This window comes from Rosa chinensis, chromosome 2, assembly GCF_002994745.2.
Source record: "Rosa chinensis cultivar Old Blush chromosome 2, RchiOBHm-V2, whole genome shotgun sequence".
Classification (NCBI taxonomy): domain Eukaryota; kingdom Viridiplantae; phylum Streptophyta; class Magnoliopsida; order Rosales; family Rosaceae; genus Rosa; species Rosa chinensis.
Window position 1 is genome coordinate 27,948,577 of NC_037089.1, and position 23,720 is coordinate 27,972,296.

The following is a 23,720-nucleotide window of genomic DNA, read 5'->3' on the forward strand; positions in this document are numbered from 1 at the left end:
AGCTGTTGTAATACACAAAGCATGCACATTAAAATAGATAGAAATTGGCTAAACACTACTTAGAAGCTTTGAGACTTACAATGCCACTTGTTGGTTCTGTAAATTCTAAGAAGTTATCTTCATTCTAGGATGTTTGTGTTGATACCTTGGCAGACTTATGAACATCTCTTTATTAATGTCTTATTCAATATTGTCCAGTTCCAACTTTAATGGGGAAACAAGAGGCATCCACAAGTGTTGAAATTTATCATGAAGATCCAAATAGTGAAGTTGTTCTCTTAAGAAACAAGATGTATTTGAAGTGGAATGTGCAGTGAATGTTTGTGGCAATCCACCCAGTGGCTTTACACTACCACATATAGAGCAAGCTTGCATATTTTAATCCTATGTACTTTAGGTTCATTTTATTTAAGTTGGTTTTGCTATAAGCTTCATTTGTGATTGCTTCCGCAACATTTGTTTGTATACTGCTCAACTTTTTATACAAGTGAAGGTTCTCTTATGAAATTGCAACAAGCAAAGAATTAGACAGGGTCGGATCAAAGAATTGGGGAAAAAAAGAGCCATGACACGCGCGTCATGCGCTTTCCTCAATCCTAGAGCTCTGCTAGTGTTTCTGCACTCCAAGTACTTAGCCGCCGGCGAGATTGTTTGGTGGCCTCCTTGGCCTGACTTGGCCTGACATCGACTCGACCACCAAGATGACTTTCCTCGAGCTCCTGCTTCCTGATCTCACTCTTCACAACATTTCTCATGATGATTTCGCCGTCGAAGCCTCCGCCTACATTACCAAGCTGCCTATGAGCTTCCCAAGCTCTGATTTCGACTCCACTATAACACAACCTCGAGCAGGCGGATTTTTTTGGCCATTCGATCTGCCGTTTCCTGGGTTTCAAGAATGGGTAGCCGTCTTTCCCACTGAACAACCAACTGGTCAGGTATGTTTCTCTCCTTCCCAATGTACCTTTTGTCCCTGTTACCTTCAAAAAATGGGGCTTCGTTCTCATTATGAAATAGGGCTGCTACTAGTATGCTTCGTCTTTTGTGAGTTTTTAATCATGATTAGTTCCGCCCTCGGAATTCATTTTACTTCTCTTGGTTTTGGGGATCTAGTTTGATTTCCCAATGTCTTAGATGTATACCTCCTTACACCCTAAACCTTCCATCTGCCTCTATTTATTCGAACCATTCTGGACTTCACTGGTTCATCTACCTTCTTCTCAATCTGCTCCCCCTTGTTTACCCCTACCTCTTCACCATGACTTTCAGCCCAAACCTTGTGCCCAGGCCAGCCCTCCACGAAGAACCCCTGTGTTCAACCCTCTTCCTCTACCGAACCCAAATGAACCTCCCTTTGTCACCAATATTGGTGGCATAAGGGTTGTTGTTGAAAGCAACCAAACTCATATCTTTGTCCCCAAACATGCCATTACCACCAAACAACACCTCAATAACTATTGCCTTCTGGCCAAAATTTTTGGTAAAAGGGTTTCCCCTAAGAAGATTACTAGGAAGTGCAACCGAATGTGGGCTGCCCTCCAAGGAACTGTCAAGCTTATCCAGATGGCTAATGGGTGGTACTGTCTGGAATTCACCTACCAACAGGACATTGACTTTGTCCTGGAAAATAGGCAATGGTTTGTTAAGGGCAGGTTCTTTCACATTAGGTGTGGGTCCCCTTCTTTCAACCCGAGAATTGCGGAGATTGAAACTCTTATCCTCTAGATTAGGCTCCCCAATCTCCCTTTACATTACTGGAGCCAACAAGCTATTCAACTGATTGTACAAGTTGTGGGCCGTTTTGTCAAACTGGATGAACGCACGGAGAACAGCAAAAACTATGTCATTGCTAGAGTGTGCATGGAAATTGACTTGCACACTCCACCGAAGCGCATTCTGGTGAAGAAGAAGAGGGTGATCTGCCCTTTGATTTAGTAAGTGATCCAGCCAAAATCTATGTTTCCTATGAAACAATCTTTGAAGTGTGTTTCGAGTGTGGAAGCTACAAGCACAAGATCAGGAACTGCCCATTCCGAATGAAGGATAAACACTTCGTTATGGTCGACAAGGAGGAGGGGGATGATGATATTGTCCCTGCTGATATGGATGTTGAACCAGAGGTCAAGCAGCTGGCAACGTCGAAAGTTATGCTCTACTTCCCTCAGCCTATTAAGGAGGAGGAACTTGAGGAGACTAATCACAACAACCCCAATGTCAACCTGCCATCACCTGGATGGAAATTGGTTCGTGGCAGGAACCAGAACTACTCTTTAACTAAGGGAGTTGATACAAATGCTAATCTTCATAAGAAAGGGAAGGTCGTCATGGAGTCAGGTAGTTCAACAAGGCAGAACACTCGCAAGGAAGCTCTCGTCAAGCTGGGAATTAGCTTAAAGGATGCAACTCAGGGACGTGGAACCGTCATCATCGGTGATGAGATAACCTCAACAGGACCCTTAGTCCCCACAAGCTCTCATCCTCCAGTGAGGAGGAAGTGGTGAGCTTATCTAGTTCTGAAACTTATCTTTTATCTTTTTCTTCGTTTCCTGAAATAGCAAAACTCTATAATTATGATCCGGATGATATCTATTCTCCATCCCATGCTTTGGACTATTATTATGCTAATTTTGGATCCTCAAATGAGCAGTTTGAGAATTTTACTGATGTTAGAGCCTCTGGTTTTGCTGGGGAGGATCAGAACATGAATGAATATGAGGTTAGGATGATTAATGGGAGAAGGGCTCTGTTTTGTTACAGAGGATTCGGGACATGGCTGATGATCAGAGTATGGCGGAGGCTGCTAGTAATGAGGAGGACAGCGCCTCTTCTCACAACGTCCATAAACCATGAAGATCCTTTGCTGGAATAGTAAGGGCAATGCTTGGCTTGGTTTTGTAGCATAGTCCTCTATTATGCTTCGTTTTTAGATGTTGATGTGCTCTGTATCCTGGATACAAGAGCTAATTCTACTATTCTAAATAAAACTAAATGATTGTCTTTTGATTCCTCTTTTGTTGTTAACTCTAATGGTCAATCTGGTGGTATGCTTTTGCTTTGGAAATCTAGAATGATCAATATTTCTATTATCTATCCACATGAACGGTTTATACATTATCTTATTACGGATGTCACTACAAAATACTTTCTTTGCCACTTTTGTCTATGCTTACCCACAAAAGGCTAAGCAAGGTTCTTTATGGAATGAGTTGGCTAAGTTACAGCCAAACAATGATGAGAAATGGCTTCTAATAGGAGATTTCAATATAATTATTTCCTTGGATGAGAAACTGGGTGGAAATCAGATTGTTACACCTTATATGTTGAATTTTATTCGATTTCTTACGAACATGAACTTATGCTCTATAAATCTATTGGTGTTCCTTTTATCTGGACAAATAAACAAAGGAAAGATGTTGTAATCTATGAACGCTTAGACCAGGCATGTGCCAATTCAGCTTTTCTAAATGATTATCCAGATTTATTTCTGGAAAACCTACCTATTGTGGGATCTGATCATGGTCCTATTTGTTTAACCATAAAACATAAAGAGAAGCGCTTAAGTAAACCTTTTAAGTTTGAAGCAATGTGGCTGTCTCATAAGGTTTTAAACCTCTTGTAGCTAAAATTTGGGAGCAAAATTTTAATGATAACCCGCTTTTTAATTTCCTTACAATCTCTCAACAGTTTATACACCAGGTTAAGTCCTGCAATAAAAACACTTTTGGAAATCTGTTCAAACTTATTGAAGATCAAACTAGTAATGCAATTCAATTACAGCTTATGAATTCACCCTCTTCATCTTTTCTACCGAAACAGGATGCTCAAATCAGAAGAGAATTAGCGACTTGCTATCAGGATGAGGAAACTTTTTGGGCTCAAAAAGCTAGAGCCAACTGGTTAAAATTGGGAGATAGGAACACCAGGTTCTTTCAGACGCAAGCAAATATCAGGAAAAGATCCAATCACATAGCAAAAATTAAGGATGCTGATGGTAACTGGTTGACTGACCAGGCTGACATTGCAATGGTCTTAGTCAGGGACTTCAAGAAGAGATTTCATGTTGTTGAACATCCCCAAAATCAAGCAATGCTCAATTTTATCTCCATTATTACACCTTGCATCTCCGAATAGGATAACATCTCTTTGACGGCATAAGTTACTAATCTAGAAATCTGGAATGCGGTTAACTCCATTGGGGCTTTAAAAGCTCTCTCGGACCAGATGGTCTGCATGCAATCTTTTATCAAACTTGCTAGAATGAAGTACGTGACCCCGTGATCAAGTTGGTCAGGACTCTCTTCAGTAATGGTATGTCCCTTAACTTAATTAACCACACTAATATAGCATTGATTCCCAAAAAGGATAGTCCTGAAGTAGTGAATGACTATAGACCTATTAGTCTTTGTAATGTTTCGTACAAAATTATTACCAAAATAATCATTAGTAGTAGGTTAAAACCTTTACTTCAAAATTGCATTTCAAGAAACTAGGGTGCCTTTGCACCAGGAAGAGCCATACAAGATAATATTCTCATTGCTCATGAAATTTTTTTTGATTTCCAAAGGAAGAAAGGACACATAGGGAATATGGCGGTAAAAATTGACTTGGAAAAAGCCTACGACCTGATTAGTTGGCAGTTTATTGAAGCTTGCTTGAAAAGGTTTGGTTTCAATTGTGTTTGGATCAATCTTGTCATGAAATGTATATCCTCTGCCTCCTTCTCTGTACTAGTGAATGGTAATGCGACTGGTTGGTTTAAACCGAATCGGGGCTTGAGACAGGGTGACCCCCTTTCACCGTATATCTTTATTTTGGCAATGGAACCTCTAATCAGGCATCTTAATTCTCTAGCCACTAGTCATAAGACCCATGTTGGAATTTTATCTTCCCCCCTTGGTTTTGGAATTTCTAACCTTATGTTTGCAGATGACTGTCTTATTTTTGGTAAAGCTTCTAGGAAATCTGCTAGAAACATTGTTTCTGTTCTTAATCATTTCTCTACTGCCTCTGGGCAAAAAATCAATTATCATAAATTCTCTACTTATTTCTCACCTAGGGTACCAGCTTCTTTGAAACAGGATATCACTGGCATTCTCAATATACAACACAAGGTAACCATTGGTAAGTATCTTGGAATACATACTGTTATATTTTGGAAGAACCCGATAAATGAAAAGGAACTTCTCCTCAAAATGGCAGGTAAACTTAGTGGTTGGAAGAAAGGTACTCTTTCCAGGGCTGGTAGATTAACCTTGATTAAATCTAATCTCGCTAGCATGCCTAATCATGTTATATCATGATTCAAATGTCCAAAAGATTTAACCAACAAAATGGATCAACAAGCAAGGGATTTCTTTTGGGGATCTGATATGAAATGTCCCCCAGTGGCTTGGGAGCAAGTTTGTCAGCCCAAGGCCATGGGAGGGCTTGGAATTAGACCCTCAGCTTTCTTTAATAATGCAGCCTTGGCTAAACTTGCTTGGAAAATCTGCAGTGATCACAATAACTGGTGGACTCAAATTGTTAGGCAGAAATATCTGAGGAATTCTAACTTTTTTCAGGTTAAAAAGAAGCAGTTTGGCTCTTTGGCTTGGAAGGGAATTTTGGACAGCAGAGATCTGGTACTCAAAGGAATGAGATGGATTGTGGGGAGTGGTAGAACTATTAATTATGGACTTTTAACTGGGCCTTCGATTTCCCACTGTGTAACTTGTTAAATGACACACAGAAAGCTCACATCAACTGGGAAGAGACAGTTGCTGATTACATCACTGAAGGTAAGTGGAATAAACCTAAATTATGTTCTTTCTTTGACCGCAGAATAGTTAATCAAATTCTTGGAATCCCAATACCATTATCAGAGCAGAATGATGAATTTGTTTAGGGCCCCTCTTCTTGTGGGAAGTTCTCAATCAAATCTGCAACCTAGCTTCAACTACAAAATACAAACAAACATAGCCAAATGGACCTTATTAACAAGCTGTGGAAACTTAATGTTCCGCCAAAAATTAAGATTTTTGGCTGGCTCTTCCTCTGTGGCAGACTCAAGACAAGAGATAGACTATCAAGGTTTGGTTCAGTCTCAGATAATTCTTGTCCTTTATGTAACACTGATAATGAAACAACTGACCACCTTTTTGGTTATTGTTCTTTTGCTTCAAATATCTAGAGACTAGCAGGGATTTCTGCACCTATTGACTGGAATGAAGCGTATTTGAACGTTTTAAGAGAAATGTTCATTAATAGACCATATGATCAAAAGCTTTTTGCTAAAGTCATTGTTATGGCTTGACAAATTTGGAAAGCAATAAATGACCTTATCTTTAAAGGACTTCTTGTAGTGCCAAGTACTGTTGTGTCAGCCTCACAGACTGTTCTACAAACATCGGATAACGCTCTGCAAGCTTCAACATCAAGCTGCTCCAACCAACCACCACTTAACATTCGCTGGCATTCTCCTCCGCAAAATACAATCAAGATAAACTTTGATGGATCTGTAAAATCAAGCGCTGCTGCCTCGGGCTTCATCTTCAGAGATCACCTAGGGAATCCACTTCTAGCCAGTGCAACAAACTCGGGTCATGCGACTGTACCGATGGCAGAAGTGATCGCTTTACGGGATAGTCTTGCTACTGCAAAGGATAGGGGTTTCCAGTTCCTCGAGGTTGAGGGAGACTCAAAACTTGTTATTGATGCTATCAATGGAGTCTCTCACCCACCTTGGTGAATGTGGAAATTATCCAGGACGTCAATTTCTTGTTGCTTCGTTTTCTACCATCACTTTTAAACATGTGTTTAGAGAGGCAAATTTTGCTGCTGATTCAGTTACTAATCTAGGACACCTTCATTCGGACCGTATTTGGTGGGTTAATCGCTTTCCACCTGCGGTTGCTAGAGCTACTTTGTATGACTCTGTAAACTGTGGAGGCCCGCGTGGCCTTAGTATCTAATTTACTCCTTTGCGTATCAAAAAATATATATATATTAGACAGATTTGTTATTCTTTTTATTAGTACAATTTTTGGGTGACATTGGAACAATATAGAATTGATTTATTTTATTTTATTTTAAAATTTTGAATTTATGGCGTACAAAACAATGCCTTAAACCAACTCAATCCACACATTTCCTACCAGCTTGTATCGTAATGGGTAAGTCATTAAATTGATCAAGGGGTTACCTGTTTCCTTGAAAATCACACAACAAAAACTACTTTTTTCAGCAGTGTTGTGGACTAGTTTCATGGCCTAGAAGACATTTCAATCATTTTATATAAATTTTCATAAGTATATGAAAATGATTTCATACATTGGTACCAGACACGTTTTCAAACACATTACCGAATAGGGCCCAAAACACTACCAAACTTGATCTCAAGAGGCCATCTAAGGAAAGTTTTCTCTGTGATTGATCGACAAAGGAGAGCACTGAAGTCTACTTAAATGGGTCCATTTGTTGTTAGAGTGGTTGATCAACGCATTACCATGTCAATTTTGATCCACACTTGTCAATCTTCTCTTGGATTTATTATTTCTTCAGTTAACAATTTGATCCATGCAATTCCTTGTCAATCACATATATCTGTGTACTAGTCAAGTCTTTAGACGTGCTGTGAGTTTTCATATGTTGATTGAAAAGTAAGCCGAGACAGGTAACCTCTCTGAATTAGTAGTGTGTGTATATATATTGAACAATCTCCAGCCAGTGTCTCCTATAACTCTTCTCTGTCTTAGTTAACAATTCCACACACTTTGCATATCCATTATTCACATAATGGAGAGAGTTACTTGGTTCTTCCTAGCATACTTAATCGGTTGTACGGCTGCTAGCTGCTTAACTATGGCAGCACAAACCAACCTCAACATCACCACAGACCAATCTGCTCTTCTTGCTCTCAAAGCCCATATCACCAGTGACCCTCAAAACATGATCTTCACCAACTGGTCAACCACCACCCCTGTTTACAACTAGGTTGGAGTCACTTGTGGTGCACGCCGTCATCGAATCATAGAGTTGAACCTCTCTTACTTTGGTCTCACAGGCACCATTCCTCCGGAGCTTGGCAACTTATCTTTTCTTGTTGATCTGGACTTCAGAAATAACAGTTTCCATGGTACCTTGCCTCAAGAATTGGCTCATTTGTGTCGGTTGAAATTTATTAAATTGGGATACAACAAGTTCATTGGAGTCATTCCGTCATGGTTTGGGTTCTTGTCCAAACTTCAAGTATTTAGATTGTCTGGTAATCAATTTTCAGGTTTCATACCAGCTACTATCTTCAACTTATCTGCTCTGCAAATAATTGATCTGAGATATAACCAACTGTTAGGTATGAACTAAAATTATTTGTCACCAAATTATCTGGAACCCTAATATATTAACACCTTAGCTAGCATGTTAAGGTATAATATACGCTTGTTTTTTTAAGTAATAATTATTGCACAGCAAAAGAAATTGGAAACCTAACAATGTTATAGGAGATATACCTTTATGGTAACAATTTCATAGGTGGCCCACAAATCAGTTTTGAAGGATTAGCTAAAGAGAAAATAACCATGCATATGCCCCATACTTGAAACTTCAATCAGACATCTGGTATGGAGATCATCAACTATAATATATCATTCTTAATTCTTAAGAAATACCAAATGACATTGGTGCTTTAGATCACCTAGAGAAGTTGTCAGTGAACTCCAATGCCTTAATTAAAAGAATTATTCTTATACCTATCTTCAACATGTCTTGTTTGATTATTTTGTGTCTATATGAAAATAACTTGACCGGAAGTCTTCTAAACAATATATGTCAACATCTTCAGAACATTCAAAAGTTGAATTTTTCTTACAACTAGCTTGATGGTCTACTTCCATCCAAATGGTCGCAATGTAAACGACTCTTTTTTATTACATAGCATACCCATTAATATTTATCACTTAACCCAGATAAGAACGATTGATATTAGCTCGAACTATTTGACAAGTATTCGTAAAGTCAGCTAATATTTTAATAATCATTTTTTTAACCAATAATTATCTTATTTTGTTCTCATGATATAATTTATTCCCAAGTAACCAATGTATGGTAATGATTATAAGTTTTCTCAATTATATATGATTGGCACCCTAGCTTGTTAAGATAAGGAGATCGATATCTAATAAATAATTATTAACAGGTAGAATACCCAGAGAAATCGGGAATCTAACAATGTTGAAGGAGATCTACCTTGATGATAATAACTTTAAAGGTATGATTTCCATCGATTTTGTTAATTAAAATGGATAATTAGTTACCTTGCCTGTCCCATTTTTAAATTTTGTTTATTCTTATGAAATAGTATAGAGTATATCATAAACTTGTATAAGCTAGAGTGTGTTGATTTTTCAGAGATTCCAAATGAGATCGGCACCTTGAATCAACTAGAAAAGTTGTCTATGCAAGAAAATGCCTTAAAAGGGCCCTTTCCTATGGGTATCTTCAATATGTCATCTTTGACTATTGTAACTTTCTATGAAAACAACTTGAATGGTAGAATTCCGAACAATATATGTCAACATCTTCCAAATATTCAAGCGTTGAATTTAGGTATCAATCAGTTTGATGGTCCACTTCCATCCAAGTTATGGCAATGCAAACAACTTCTTACTTTGGAGTTGAGGGATAACATGTTTAGTGGAAGCATACCTAAAGAAATTGGGAACTTAACTCGGATAAAGAAGATTAGCCTTGTCACAAACAGCTTGACAGGTATTCATAATCTCAATTGCATATATTTAATTACCATTATACATTTTTATAAACGGGTTCATAGAATTATCAATCCAAAAGATGTTCTGGTCATTTTATATATATTTTGATAATCATATTATATTGTTCTAACAAATTTATTCCTGTTTTATGTTAGTCTGATGTATTCCTATAGTATTCTTTTTATGTTAGACAAATCTTAATATAATTTCCTAAAACTTTTGATAATTTTTCTCCCACTATCCTTTTCTCTTTATGTTATCTCTCCCCTCACTTTCCCATGTTCAAGAAAAGAAAAGAAAAAAAAACCTTCCACAAATTTTTATTTTATTTTTTTATTGAAATAGAGATTTCTTTTACTCTGCTTGATCAGAGCAAGTAAAAAAGAGTATCAAAAGAGTACAATTGATCGACTAATAGTTTTTTTTTTTTTTTTCTAAAAAGAAAAAGAAAACCATCCACAACTTTACTCTATCCTTCATAAAAATCTTCTCACATGAGTATTTAATAATGCCAATTAATTGTTGCAGGTACTATACCATATGATCAGTTTGGTTATCTTCCAAATTTAGAGGTACTGGTGCTCTATGTGAATAATCTAAATGGCCATATCCCATCCTCAATCTTCAATATGTCCACAATAATAGCATTAAATATTGGCCTCAATCAGCTTTCAGGTAGCCTCCCAGCAAACATAGGCCTTGCGCTTCCAAACCTAGAAGAGTTTAGAGCAGGAGGGAATCACCTCAGTGGAATAATCCCCAAATCCATCTCCCATGCTTCTGAGCTTCAGATTCTAAGTCTGGGAGGTAACTCTTTTTCTGGATTTATTCCAAGAACTCTGTGCCTCTCGACAAACCTTGAATGGCTCGCATTATTCATCAATAATTTGACCATTGATACCTCTACTTCAGAAGTTAATATTTTGTCTTGTCTGGCAAATCTTAGAAATTTGAGGTATTTAGCCTTCTCAAGCAATCCATTAAATACCAAGCTTCCGGTTGTCTACGGTAATTTCTCTGCATCACTTCAAAATCTTTATTTAAAAGATTGCAGCTTGAGAGGTAACATCCCTAGTGATATAGGCAACTTGAGTAGCTTGATAGTTTTGTCCCTTGGACACAATCAATTGAGCGAGCCAATTCCAAGATCAATGGGAAGACTACTGAATCTTCAAGGTTTGTATATGTATAATAACACATTGCAAGGATACATTCTAGATGAACTTTGTCAACTATAAGGCTTATGTGTTTTGCATTTAGGTGGGAATCAACTCTCTGGTTATGTACCTTCCTGCTTGGGTAATCTAACAGCATCTCTAAGAACTCTATACTTAGACTCCAATTTGTTGAATTCCACAATACCATCTACCTTGTGGGGACTTACAGATATCTTGCAAATAGACTTGTCATCCAATTCTCTAATTGGACCTCTATCAGATGGTGTTGGTAATTTGAAAGTTGCTACACACATAAATGTATCATACAACCAATTATCTGGTAGTATAACGAGCAGCGTTGGGAGTTTATTGAATTTGGTCAATCTCTCTTTAGCACATAATAATCTAGAAGGCCTTATTCCTAGTTCCTTTGCAACCTGCATAAGCTTAGAATGATTGGATTTATCTCATAACAGTTTCACTGGAGTCATTCCAAAGTCTCTAGAAGCACTCTCATATCTCAAGTACCTGAATATGTCTTCCAACAGCCTCCAAGGAGAAATTCCAACAGGTGGTCCTTTCAAAAACTTCTCTGCTGAATCATTTGTTTTAAATCAAGGACTCTGTGGTGCATCGCAATTTCAAGTTCCACCATGCAAAAGAAAAACTAGAATGTCTATCTTGAAATATGTTATTCCCGGGATCTTGTCCGCAATGCTTCTAGCGACGTCCATATTTTGGATGTTGATGTTCTGCAGAAAAAAGAATGCGAATGCTGCAGCACATACTATCTTGACGCCACAAGTTTTATGGAGAAGAGTTTCATATCTAGAGCTCTTAAGTGCCACAGATGGATTCAATGAGAGCAACTTAATTGGAACTGGGGGTTTTGGCTCAGTATATAAAGGAACATTGTCAGATGGGATAGAGGTTGCAATAAAGGTTTTCAATTTGGAGTTAGAAGGGGCATTTACAAGTTTTGAGGTTGAATGTGAAGTGCTAAGTAATGTTTATCACCGAAATCTTGTCAAAGTCATCAGTTGCTGCAGTCAAATTGATTTCAAAGGTCTTGTATTGAATTACATGCCTAATGGGAGCCTTGAGAAGTGGTTGTATTCTTAGAATTCTTCTTTGAACATAATGCAGAGGTTGGATATAATGATAGATGTTGCATCGGCATTGGAGTACCTTCATCAGGGTTATGAAGTACCTATTGTCCATTGTGATTTGAAGCCAAGCAACATCCTACTAGATGATAATATGGTTGCACATGTTGCTGATTTTGGTATTGCAAGACTCTTGAGTGGAGGAGATTCTATGACTCAAACCATGACCCTAGCCACAATTGGGTATATTGCTCCAGGTGTTGTACTTTATCTTTCAATTTTGTATGTTGTCCTTAATTATAAAAGTATTTTTGTTTTTAAATAAATTTTATATATGCAGAGTATGGAACAGAAGGAATAGTGACCAGAAGAGGGGACGTGTATAGTTTTGGTATTATAGTGATGGAAACATTCACAAGAAGGAAGCCAACTGATGAGATCTACGTTGGGGGAATGAGAATAAATCAATGGGTTACAAATTTCCTAGTTGCAGATGCGATAGTTGAAGTTATGGATTCTACCTTACTTGGAACTGAGGAGGATCATGACTTCATGAGCAAGGAGTGCTCATCATCTATTATGAGATTAGCTGTTGTTTGTTCAGCAGAATCACCGGAAGAGAGGATAAACATGCAAGAGGCTGTAGCCATACTTAAAACAATCAAGATCAAGTTTTCAAAGGACTCTACTGCAAGAGGTAAGGTGTTGAGCCGTCGTCCTATTTCGTAACCCCTTAATTAATGTGTTGATATATCTTGGCATGGCATTTGATTCAGTATGTAATTATGTAATTGTTTGGCAATGTGGTTCTGACTCATGTTTAGTTGGTAATTCACTCTACTACTCTGTAGTCAAAAATAACTTCCATCTAGCTCTTTCCACTTTGTAGTTTCTGTGTTTTTCTGCTTTGAGGCTATCTGCTTAAATAAACTGAAGCACTACTGTTGAGAATATATACATCCCACATCGAAAAAATGGGACCTTGCCTATGAGTTCATAAGGGTTTGCGCCGCTCCATCCATTGCCAATTGGTTTTGGATGTAGCATGGGCTCGTAGGTCTTTTGGGCCTCGATTTTTTATCTTCATTTTTTATCTGTTCATTGAGCCCGGAGAATCCCCAGTCTAGGGTTTTTCTCTGGAAACATGAATAATATTAGGGTAGGGTCTTGATTGTGTGCGGAGTCTACCCTGGTAGTGTCAAGGTTACTTGAAGCATTGGAGCCTAATCCTATGGTTACATTATGTTTGAGTAGTCTAGGGTTTTAGATTATTCATTCATGACTCTATTCTGTCATTGCCCGGAGTCCGGGTGAGTCATATTTGTAATGTTTCCTACTTTACTATTAATGAACTGACACCCCACGCGTTCAAAAAAAAGAAAGAATGTAATATCTATTGCAAAATCAATGCTATTATGTATCCATGCGTTATTGTTGGATATATAATACAACAATTTAAATAATGTACAAATGTATTATCCAACAAAAATGTTCCTGCATGGAGAAGCAAATTCAAAACGACAAATTAGATCATATCACTTTCGTAAGGAGGCATAGTCTTCAATTTTACAGAACCGTTTAGCGGTTTTTGCATGAATGCATGTTACTTGTTTCAGGGATCGTTCCTTGTTCAGGCAATGTGAACATATTTCTCAAAAAAAAAAAAAAAAAAAGGCTATGTCAAGATGTATACATGCACACCAACGTATCATCAATATGATTATATAGGGCCCATATCATCAATAAGCTATTATTGTTTTATTTTTTATTTTTGGATGAAAAGGTACGATTATCATTCAATTGAACTGCTATCATGCTATCGATCGGAATTGTCTTTGTTTTGCCATTACATGCTAGTATGAATTTTCTTTAGCATATGTTGTTCATACCTTTTCAAAACGTTATGAAATAATTAATTCCCATTTAACCTATAGATCATTGTATAATTTTATTTAAAATAAACAAGTGTAGAGTTTTATCTCAAAAAACAAGTGTAGAGTTTTATCTAAAAAAACCTCTGTACTATTACAAACCACCAACTTATATTCTATATATTATTGTGTCTCTAATTTGATGTACAAATTTTTCTGTTGAAATCGTTGATCTTCACACACAACCCCAGCTGGTTTGTATGTAAACCATTCTTATATATGTGTGAGCTAGGCAGCTAGCTGGTACATACATGATTTCAAGTATGCATTCATGAGGTTCTTATATGTTTAAAGTTATAAAAACTCATGATTTCATATGATGTTAGGTTTACTCGATAACATTATTAGAGTCATTTATCTAATACTCAAACAATTCAACCAACATAAAGGAAATCATACTCCAGATAGCTAATTGCGCGCAACCCGAATAAGATCGCAAGATCTACATGACTAGCTAAGAGAAGAAACACTAGCTATAGTGAGGAACAACTCTAACTAGCTGATCGAACTTCTCCTATGTTGTTTCTCATAAGTCACAACAATTCCGACACCCCAACGTACTTTCAGGCATATATGCACCAATGAAAACGTCAACTTACAATTAAACAATTTCATTGATATCAAACCTTGACCTCTTGGTGGTTACATCTGTATTAGAAAACAATTCCTCATGGAAGAAGTCACTTCTGGATTGGAAGTGAAGGGGTATCACCATGAAATGAAGCATTTTTATTTCTGTTAATGTCTAAGATTGGGCGGTAGCCAAATCTTGGTTAACGCTGGTTCGAGGGGCGAACTGCTACTTGTGATATTCTTGTTGCTCCCGCTATCTGTCAAATAAAATACATAGGGCGTCAAAGGGAGATTGCGTTGGGCGGTCTTCTCTTCTCCGATGCCTAAGTTAGTCAATGTATTTATGTTGACAGTATAACAGTAGGTAAGTAGTAAATGCGTAATTAATAAGGAGAGAGAAGTGGACCTTTTATAAGTGGGGGAGAGACTGATCTCTTCCTTGTTCTCGATGTGGGACTAATATGCTTCAATTCCCAGCTTCTGATGCTTCAGCAAGGTGATATTGGCGCGGTGCGTGGCAGCGCGTTAGCGGTGATCTGGAGGTGAGCCGGGGCTCAGGTGATAGCCTATTTGGCTGTGTTTCCATAGGTCACACTCTTGATGGTTGTTGGTACTGATGGCGGTAGTATGAGTGTGGCTCATTAGAGCTAATTATGCTTGCAAAATGCTCATGCAAGTACAATTTCCATCGAGAGGGTAATGAAAGGAGAAACAAAATATTAACAATGATGAACAAGTGAAGAAATGAAGAAAAAGTGAAGAACACAAATGAGACCAACTCTTGTGATGAATGGCAGAATCAGATGAGGAGTGTTGACAATATGAATCTCACATGGAAAATGGGGACTTTATTTATGGGTTTATAAATATTTGGGTCAACTTCATCTATTGCCATTGTTTTTTGTTGTGAAGCCTATATTACTTTATCGGAAAATTCTAGTGTATATTAATGTATGTCATACATTAACTTTTTTGAATATTTTAGACCGTCAGATATAATTAAACTGAGATTATATCTAATGGTTCAGAATATTCAATAATGGTAACCTGCTTACCCGTTAGCCTGTATCAACATTTTTTTTTTTGTTGCAAAATTCTAAATTATATCAACCATAAAATTTGAGACTTTCTCAGAAAACCCTAAATTGAAAGGGCAAGTAAGAAGTCGTTCAATTTCTTCTGGTACAAATTTTTCGTTTGCTCTGATAAAACCCTAAGTTGAAAAGGAGAAGACTAGATGAATGAAGAAGTGCGTTGAGGAAGGATAGGTCTCCCAATACTCATAAGTTTTCTGGTACCATATTTGTTTTTACTTCCTGCAGCATGATTAGTTGTAATTCTACGACCACATTCTCCAGTCCAATCTCCACCACAACGCCTCCTTAGCCTCCACTGTCATCTCTCTCTGCGCCTCTCTCTCTCCCCTCTTCCCCTCGCTACACCCACCATGTCTTCACCTCTTTCCCAAACCCAGATCTCTCTCTCTTCAACCATGCCATATATCAGAGCTTTGATGAAGACCCCCTCGCTTTATTTTGAGGTCATGATTTCTTGATTATGATTCTTACAATGAGTTCTTGCAGGTTGGACCATCTTGGACTCTTGATTACTTCCAAAGGACTTTTCTTTTTGGGTGTCATCACATACTTTTGAAGTAAGATTCTTGCTTTTCTTGAATCTTGATTCTATCAAATGCAATTACCTTTTATTGTTTCTTTCATGTCCATAGAATTAGTGTAGATATGGTGAACGGTGTGGCAAGAAAAGTAGAACTACTAAATCAATTTTATATTTAGAAGTTAGAGCGACAATAGTTGGCTAGGTGTCAGGGTTGAAAGTAATTTTAAAGACTGCATCTTAGCAATACTATCAATCTGGTTAAGTATTAGTTGCTGGAACTAGGTGGGTAGAAGAGCTGGACGTGAAGTGGTGAATGATTAATCATGGTCTTTGATATTTGGCATATAGGAAAAACTTGTTTTACAACGTACAACAATTATTGATGCATGTACAATAGGTATTAGCTCCGCCAAAGATATAATTATGCAAGGGTCTTTATCGTGATACATGACCAACAATATAATTAGTGTTGAGAATTGAGATATTAAAATCAAAGCCCGAGTTTCGTTGGGCAGTTCTGATTTTAGTTGTTTTGTTTTTTAATTCCCTTTCTTTTGCATATTCTACTTGATATCTGGAAGAGTTATTTTGGTAGTTGAACGAGTTATTGGATTTTATATCTGGAAGCATAGATATATACAATAGAAAAGAAAAGGTAAAATCCTTTTCTCCTACGGTTCAATATGAATAAGGTTAATACCCAACGTACCCCATCCTCTCATGAGCAACTAGCAGTAATTCTCCAATGTTTTCATAATGTATTTTTTCATGGGTTCTTTTCTTAGGTTTCAATGATGCAGAAAAGATGACAAAAACCCTCAATGACGGTAGTTTAAACTTTAAGTACTCTACAATTGAAAAGACCACATAATCTTTTGGTAATGACAATAAGCTTAGACAATGAGGTTTCGGAACAGTTTATAAGGGTAGCTTTTCTCCATATGCTTTGAACTAGAACTGAACGTGTTATTGTGATTGCAGAAACTAATTGGTTAATTTCATCTTTGCAGGGAGTTTTGCCTGATGGGAGAGAGATTGCAGTGAAGAGGTTTTTCTTTAGCAATAGGCATAGAGCAGAAAATTTCTATAATGAAATCAACATTATAAGCACCGTGGAACACAAAATTTGGTTAGATTGTTGGGTTGAAGTTGCTCAGAACCTGAAAGCCTTCTGCTCTTTTCTTTTGTTGTATTTGGAAAAGTTTAGGCCTTATGTCCCCTTCTCCCTACAAATTGTACGTACTCTCTTTTTATCAATAGTAATTTTCTTATGGAGCTTACTATTTGTATTCTCATTTTGATGATTTCTACAACTTATGTATGAATGAACTGATGTTTGTGTATATAGAAACAAATCACTTTTAGACTCAAAACTGACGTAAAAGAATGATAAACAAACCACTTGAAAAAACAAAACTGATGTTACAGAAAGATAGAGACATTGGTTCTACTTAAAACGTATGTCAAATATGGATAAAGAAATCAAAAACTTGACGGAAATAATGTCATAACAAGAAATTAAATCTGTTTTTTACAAATCAACTGATGTCCAGACTCATTTTAGACATCGAAATATGATAAGAAACCGATGTGTATAATTATTTTGGACATCGGCTAAAAACCGATGTCTTGATTTTCTGGACCTTTCTCATCACCCACTAAGACATCGGTCTTGATTTTGTTTCTCATCGATTTTTAGCTGATTTTTGATGGCTTTATTCTAGTAGTGATCAAGGCCTGTTGGTTGAATTGACGGCGACTTGGGGGCTCAAGTGGCGGCGACGAAACCCCAACGGATTGGACATCACTGGAATTAGAGTTCGGATTAGTCGTCTTCTGGCTCCGAGGACGACTAAGAGAGATTGAAAATTTTAGGGTTTGGAATTTTGATTTGGGGGTTTTGAGGCTTATTCGATTAGATTTCTATAAATTCAAACACAAGAGAAACTAAGGATGGAGAGAATTACAATGGAGAAGTGATAGCGGAGCGATGGTCAAGCCGCCATGACTCTGATACGCTAGAATTTCAACAATGGACCAAGAAGGAAGAAGGACCAAGGAAGAAGGAAAAAGGAAGAAGGAAGAAGGAAGAAACAGAGAGGAAAAGAAAGGCAGATAGAGAAGACCCGTCCTCAGTTAAAAAAAAAAATTATATTCTCTTTTGATTTTACGATAATGGAGGTCAATAGTAGTAATTAAGGTTGTAATTTTGATAATGCTTCGATGTTCCAAGCCTAAGTCATAAAATTGATGATATAACGAATTATTGTAAAAAGTGGTAGTCAAGTTGTAATTAGTGTTAATATTTCAATATTGTTTTAAGAACCGTTTTACCAATAAAACAACAAATTGTGGTAAAAAAGTGGTAATTTAGTTGTAATAAGTGTTAATACTTCACTATTACAAGTTTTCAGAACCACTTTACTAATAAAACAACGAATGTGTTGCTATAATGGTAAAACTTCATATATTTAAGTAGGATTATTATCACAAATGGTACCTGAATTTATCTTCTATTTTATCGATGATACCTGAACTTCAATTTTGATCACAACCAGTACCCGAACTTTTTGATTTCATTTTAAATGGTACCTAAGGCCACCTTTGGTCACTATTCCGGCCAAAAAAGCCAAATAAAAAAAATAAAAAAATAAAAAAACAAGTTCAAGTCAAGTCTATTATCAAAAAATCATCACTATATATGATTGCAACCCTTGAAATCATCAAAAATCATCACTATGATTGCCTCACATGCCGTTTTTAGTCGGAATAGTGACCGGAGGTGGCTCTAGGTACCATTTAAAATGAAATCGAAAAGTTTGGGTACTAGTTGTGATCAAAATTGAAGTTCAGGTACCATCGATAAGATTGAGGTATAGTTCAGGTACCATTTGTGATAATAACCCATTTAAGTAAATTTGCGGTGAGTCTTTTATGGTGTAATAAGGCTGTCTATGTTGTAACTACTGTCCTATAAGAGTTATTTACTTATTTGACAATGTTTTTTTCTAGATTTTACAGCAATATTTGAGGTCCAAAGTAATAACCAAGGTTGTATTTGTGGTAATTCTTCAATATTACAAGTCTGAGAACCATTTGACCGATGAGACAACGAATTGTTGTAGTAGTAGTCAAGCTCTTATTTGTGGTAATTTTTTATATCACAAGTCTGAGAACCATTTTACTAATGTGACAACGAATTGCTATCAAAGTGGTAAGACTTTATGTATATATTTTAAATGAGGCGCAAGTCCTTAATTGTATATTAAAGTTCTCTATTTTGTAATTAATACTTCTCTTGTGTAAATCTCATCATCCATGAGATAATTACTCATTTCACAATGCATTTTACTATAAATAATTACAACAATTGAGGTATAAAGTGGTAATTATGATTTTTTTTATGATAATTACTTCAAATATGATTTCATTTACAAAAAAAGGGATCACTTTACCAATGCTACAACAAATGTTTTGTTTATATGGTAAATAATCATATTAAACCTAAAACTTTTCAAGTCCTTATTCTTGTAATCTAGTTGTTCTTTTTGTAACTAGAGTCCTTTCTTTTGTAAATTATATCATCTATGAGACATTTTACAACAAAGACCACATTTGACCTATTTAGTGATAATTATAGTTGTAATCAAAGTAATTACTATATTTATGATCTTCATTACAAGTTTTTGAACGATTTACGTATAAAACAATAAATGAGCACTTAGTATGGTAATTTTTTTTGTTTAAGTACACATGTCAAATTATAAGTGGATAACTTGTTGACCTGTACAACAGGTTTCACCAACTAATTTAATTTAATATATATTTATTAAAAAGTTGATGTATGACAAACATCAACATACCTTAGACTTCCCCTACTTTATCACGGGCTCCAAGTCACCTAATATAAGTTGTTTAGTGTATGACTTGAAAATTCAACACATGTGCGGGGTAATATTGATAATATGAGATCATACAATCTCACATGAGAAAACTCAAAACAAATCATCAAATAATTCAAAGATCGCAAAACGTCACTGCCTTTAGGCATCGTTTGGTTCACAGAAGGGAAATCGATTCCCTTGTCTTTCCCATGGGGAATGGAAACTAAAGTTCCTGTCAAATTTCTTTTCCTGTTTTGGTAAAGCAGGGAAAGCATCTAGGAAAGATCATTTGATTTCCCTTCCGATGTTTGGTTGGTGCAGGAAAGGAAAGTAAAAATATATCAATGTTTCAATAATACCCTTCTATTTTAAAATAAAAACACCCTGGAATGAATTTTCAACACTGCCAAGGGTACTGATCAAGCAATTAATGCTAGGGTATTATTGTCCAAAATTATAGCAATTAATGCTGGGAAATGGGATGGGAAACTCAATCCCATGAAGTTTGAGTGGAATGAGTTTACCCCCAACTTTCCCCTATGTCAGAAAAGCATTTCCGGACTTTATGGTTACCAAACAAAGGAAATGAATAACTTTCCTTTCCCAAGTCCTCAAATCCGCGAAACAAACGAGGCCTTATAACAATGGAATCATGAATAAATAGAATGAATAATTTCACAGAAAAACAGAAACACAGTTGATTTCTTTAATCATGTAGCCAACAAAGTCGCGTGTGATCACACACCTTTCTATTATTTACAAGAAAGCAGAAAATAGACCTTCAACTAACAATAAAGTAGAGGTCCAATTAAAACTACAAAAGTCGAAATGCAGAAAATAACCCAAACTTGAGGCACGAACTCGGTTCTTTGTCAACTTGGATAATCACTTCAAATAATAAATTCTGATCGACCATTACACTGAAAAATAATTACTATAGCATTCATATGCTGAAACAAGTTCTCAACAATGGATTTGTTCAGACAACTTGATTAACTAGCAAATTTGCAAGGATATAGGATAGGCTAGGCTCCTAGAAACCCAATTAATGGGCTTCCAACGCCACAGGCTCAATCAACTACGTACTTAACGAGTTGCATCTACTAAAAATAATCCTCTAAAAATTTAGTATAATTCTCCTTCTTCTTGTATCGTAGCGGACAAAGTTACTTCTATAAACCAACCAAACTGTGTATTTCCTCTTCTACAGACAACTTGTAGGTTGAACCGTACCCTCAGCTGTTCCACCTGCATGGCTACAAGAAGCTTCAGCAGCTTGGTTCTTGTAAGTGAGCTTAACATCCTCCAATGTGATTTTGTTACAAGGATATTTGGACATGCAATCGAATTTCACGGCAACTTCTGTTGCTGATGTGCCGTGAATGTCTTGGTACATAATATCGCTAATTTGAACTCCAGACTCCTGTTAAAGAAAAAAGAAAGAAAGATATTGTCAGGAAAAAAAAAATGTATGATAAGCATTACAGTACTATAAATAACTCATCCACAGGAGTTGTTACTTAATTTACAAAAAAGCAACCTCGTGGTGATATCTGACCTGACCAGGGCAATGCTTTTCGTCGGGGCAGTAATTTTGATCAATAACAACAGGATTTTTGACATTGACCATTACAGCATGTTGAAAAAGAATGTTCCTGGCAAACCCAGTACTGGGTCTACCCCATGACTTGATCCTCACCCCATTCTGAGTACCGGTGAATGTAACTGTTTTAACTGTTACGTTTTGTACTCCCACTTCCTCTTGCTCCTTGCCTAAACTCCCAATGCTGCACAGCTCAAACCAACCAAATCAGTGCTAAATTAAGGACTATATCGAAAACCCAAATGCTTTATAGTGAGCGTATAGCGCATATCCCTAATTATTCAATACTCATGCAGAATTTTTACCTAATTCCATGCCCCGGACCACATGCGACGTTTTCAATCCACAAATTACTGGTGCCGGGGCCAATTGAAACACAATCATCTCCCGTCGCAGTTTTGGAGTTGAGAATAGTGACACTGGTAGACATTTGAACGTGAATGCCATCTGTGTTAGGGCTGTTGCCAGAGGCAGAAACCCTAATACCTAGCATTTTCACGTTGTGGCAGCCGTTGATCACTATGTGAAACATTTGGCTGTTTAGGGATGACACTTCATTCATCACAATGTTGTTCGAATTGGAAAAACCAAGTGTACGTTTGCATATAATCCAGATACAGAAATTAAATTCTGTAAAGAAGAAGATATTTCATATTATTTTTTATATGTATATCATGTGCGCTTGTGGTAACTTACAGTCGCTCCTTTCGGGCAACCCTTGCCGGAGGTCTTGCAGTCCCACAATCCAGTGCCTTGTCCGTCAAGAATACCACCGGAGATGGTAACCCCATTCACATGCTCAAAGAAAAGCCAGTTACCGGCATTTCCTATTACCCAGTAATCTGATGGGGAGACGAGTGTGCCGGCAATTTGAAATGTGATGGCGCTATTCTTGCATGGCCCATTAAAAACCGATTTGCGAAGCAAGAACCTCCCTACCGGGACATAAATGACAGCAGGTTTGGCGGAGACACAAGCTTTGGCCCATGCAGAGAGAAATGATTTGGTTGAGTCGGTCTTGCCATCAGGATTTGCTCCCAGACTTGTCACAGTGTAAGTGACTGAAGCAGTTGCGCCTAAGGCTAAGTTGACATTCATGAAGACAAGGACAAGTGAGAGAACAAAAAGGCTTCTAGAGTAGTTAATTGTTTGCCATTTTCTCTCTACGTACGTTGGGTTTTTAATTTGCAGAGATAGGGAGAGAAGGAGGAGCTAGCTAATGACTTGAAGCTAGGAGTGATGAATGTGGTGGTGGGGAAGTTGAAACAGTTTGAGGGTATTTATAATGCAATTTTTCTGGAAGGAGCAGAAAAAGTGAAAAGCTAAGGCATGCAAGCAAGTGGCGCCGACATGAACTTTACGTAGTTTGTTACTAGCTGCTGTTCAAAATTTCAGTTCAACCATGACATTCTCTTGCTTGAACCGCAAGTTAATTTATGGCCTGCAGTGTTTGAGTTTCGTTGGTTTCTTCATTGTTGTTTGAGTTTGAGTATGGACTAATTAATTAAGCTCGTTCATGAAAGATCATATCTTCTGCATGTGCTTTCTATCCCAAGTGTGTGTGTGTGTGGGAGAGATCAATTATTTCCAAATCTAAATTTAATAACCTGCCTAACGATATCAAGGAGCTGCCTAGAACTAACCTTGGCTTGTTCCCCTCGCTTTTCTCATATATCTTAAACATACCATCAAGATAGTTTTTGCTATCAACACTCTTCTGTATGATTTTTTTTTTTTTTTGACTTTATCAAGGGGAACCCAAAGGTTTCCTAGGCCCAAGATAAACCCCTTCGGCGCATGTGAAATGCTCAAACTGTGCATTGCAGCACAGTGCCTAGCCACTTTAACAACTGTGTATGATCTTTGTATGATCACTTGATGCAAGAGGTATACGTACATTACATGATTTTGTTGGAATTTAATTAGAATATTTCAAAAGGGCAATGATATAGGGCCTCAATGAGGCCTAAGATTTGTGGTCTCAATCCTATGTGTCAAGCCATGTCACCTATACACCTCACTAATTTGTCAAATCATGTCATGTCATTCTTGAATAAAAAGACTATCTTATCTTTTCAAAATCTAATGACTCTAAATTAT

The 23,720-nt window shown here is 37.0% G+C and overlaps 1 protein-coding gene and 1 pseudogene across 1 annotated transcript; one reads left to right on the forward strand and one right to left on the reverse strand.

Annotated features, from left to right (window-relative positions):
* Positions 1-9,204: 9,204 nt before the first annotated feature.
* Positions 9,205-12,738, forward strand: LOC112184042 (annotated as a pseudogene).
* An 8,469-nt stretch (positions 12,739-21,207) lies between these two features.
* LOC112184043 (polygalacturonase) lies at positions 21,208-23,291 on the reverse strand. Its single transcript, XM_024322339.1, has 5 exons — positions 23,264-23,291; positions 22,318-22,783; positions 21,926-22,216; positions 21,576-21,804; positions 21,208-21,440 (listed from the first exon to the last, which is right to left on the reverse strand). The coding sequence occupies exons 1-5, from the start codon at positions 23,289-23,291 to the stop codon at positions 21,222-21,224; spliced, it is 1,233 nt and encodes a 410-aa protein (XP_024178107.1). The 3' UTR covers positions 21,208-21,221.
* Positions 23,292-23,720: the final 429 nt, after the last annotated feature.

Bases quoted from the DNA above. Each gene is read 5' to 3' on its own strand.
- LOC112184043 (XM_024322339.1), bottom strand. From the start codon at position 23,291: ATGAGAAAAGCGAGGGGAACAAGCCAAG. The intron at 22,784-23,263 runs GTTAGTTCTAGG...CAACGTACGTAG, and splicing joins AGCGAGGGGAACAAGCCAAG to AGAGAAAATGGCAAACAATT. The intron at 21,441-21,575 runs GTCAGATATCAC...TTTCTTTAACAG, and splicing joins AAAAGCATTGCCCTGGTCAG to GAGTCTGGAGTTCAAATTAG.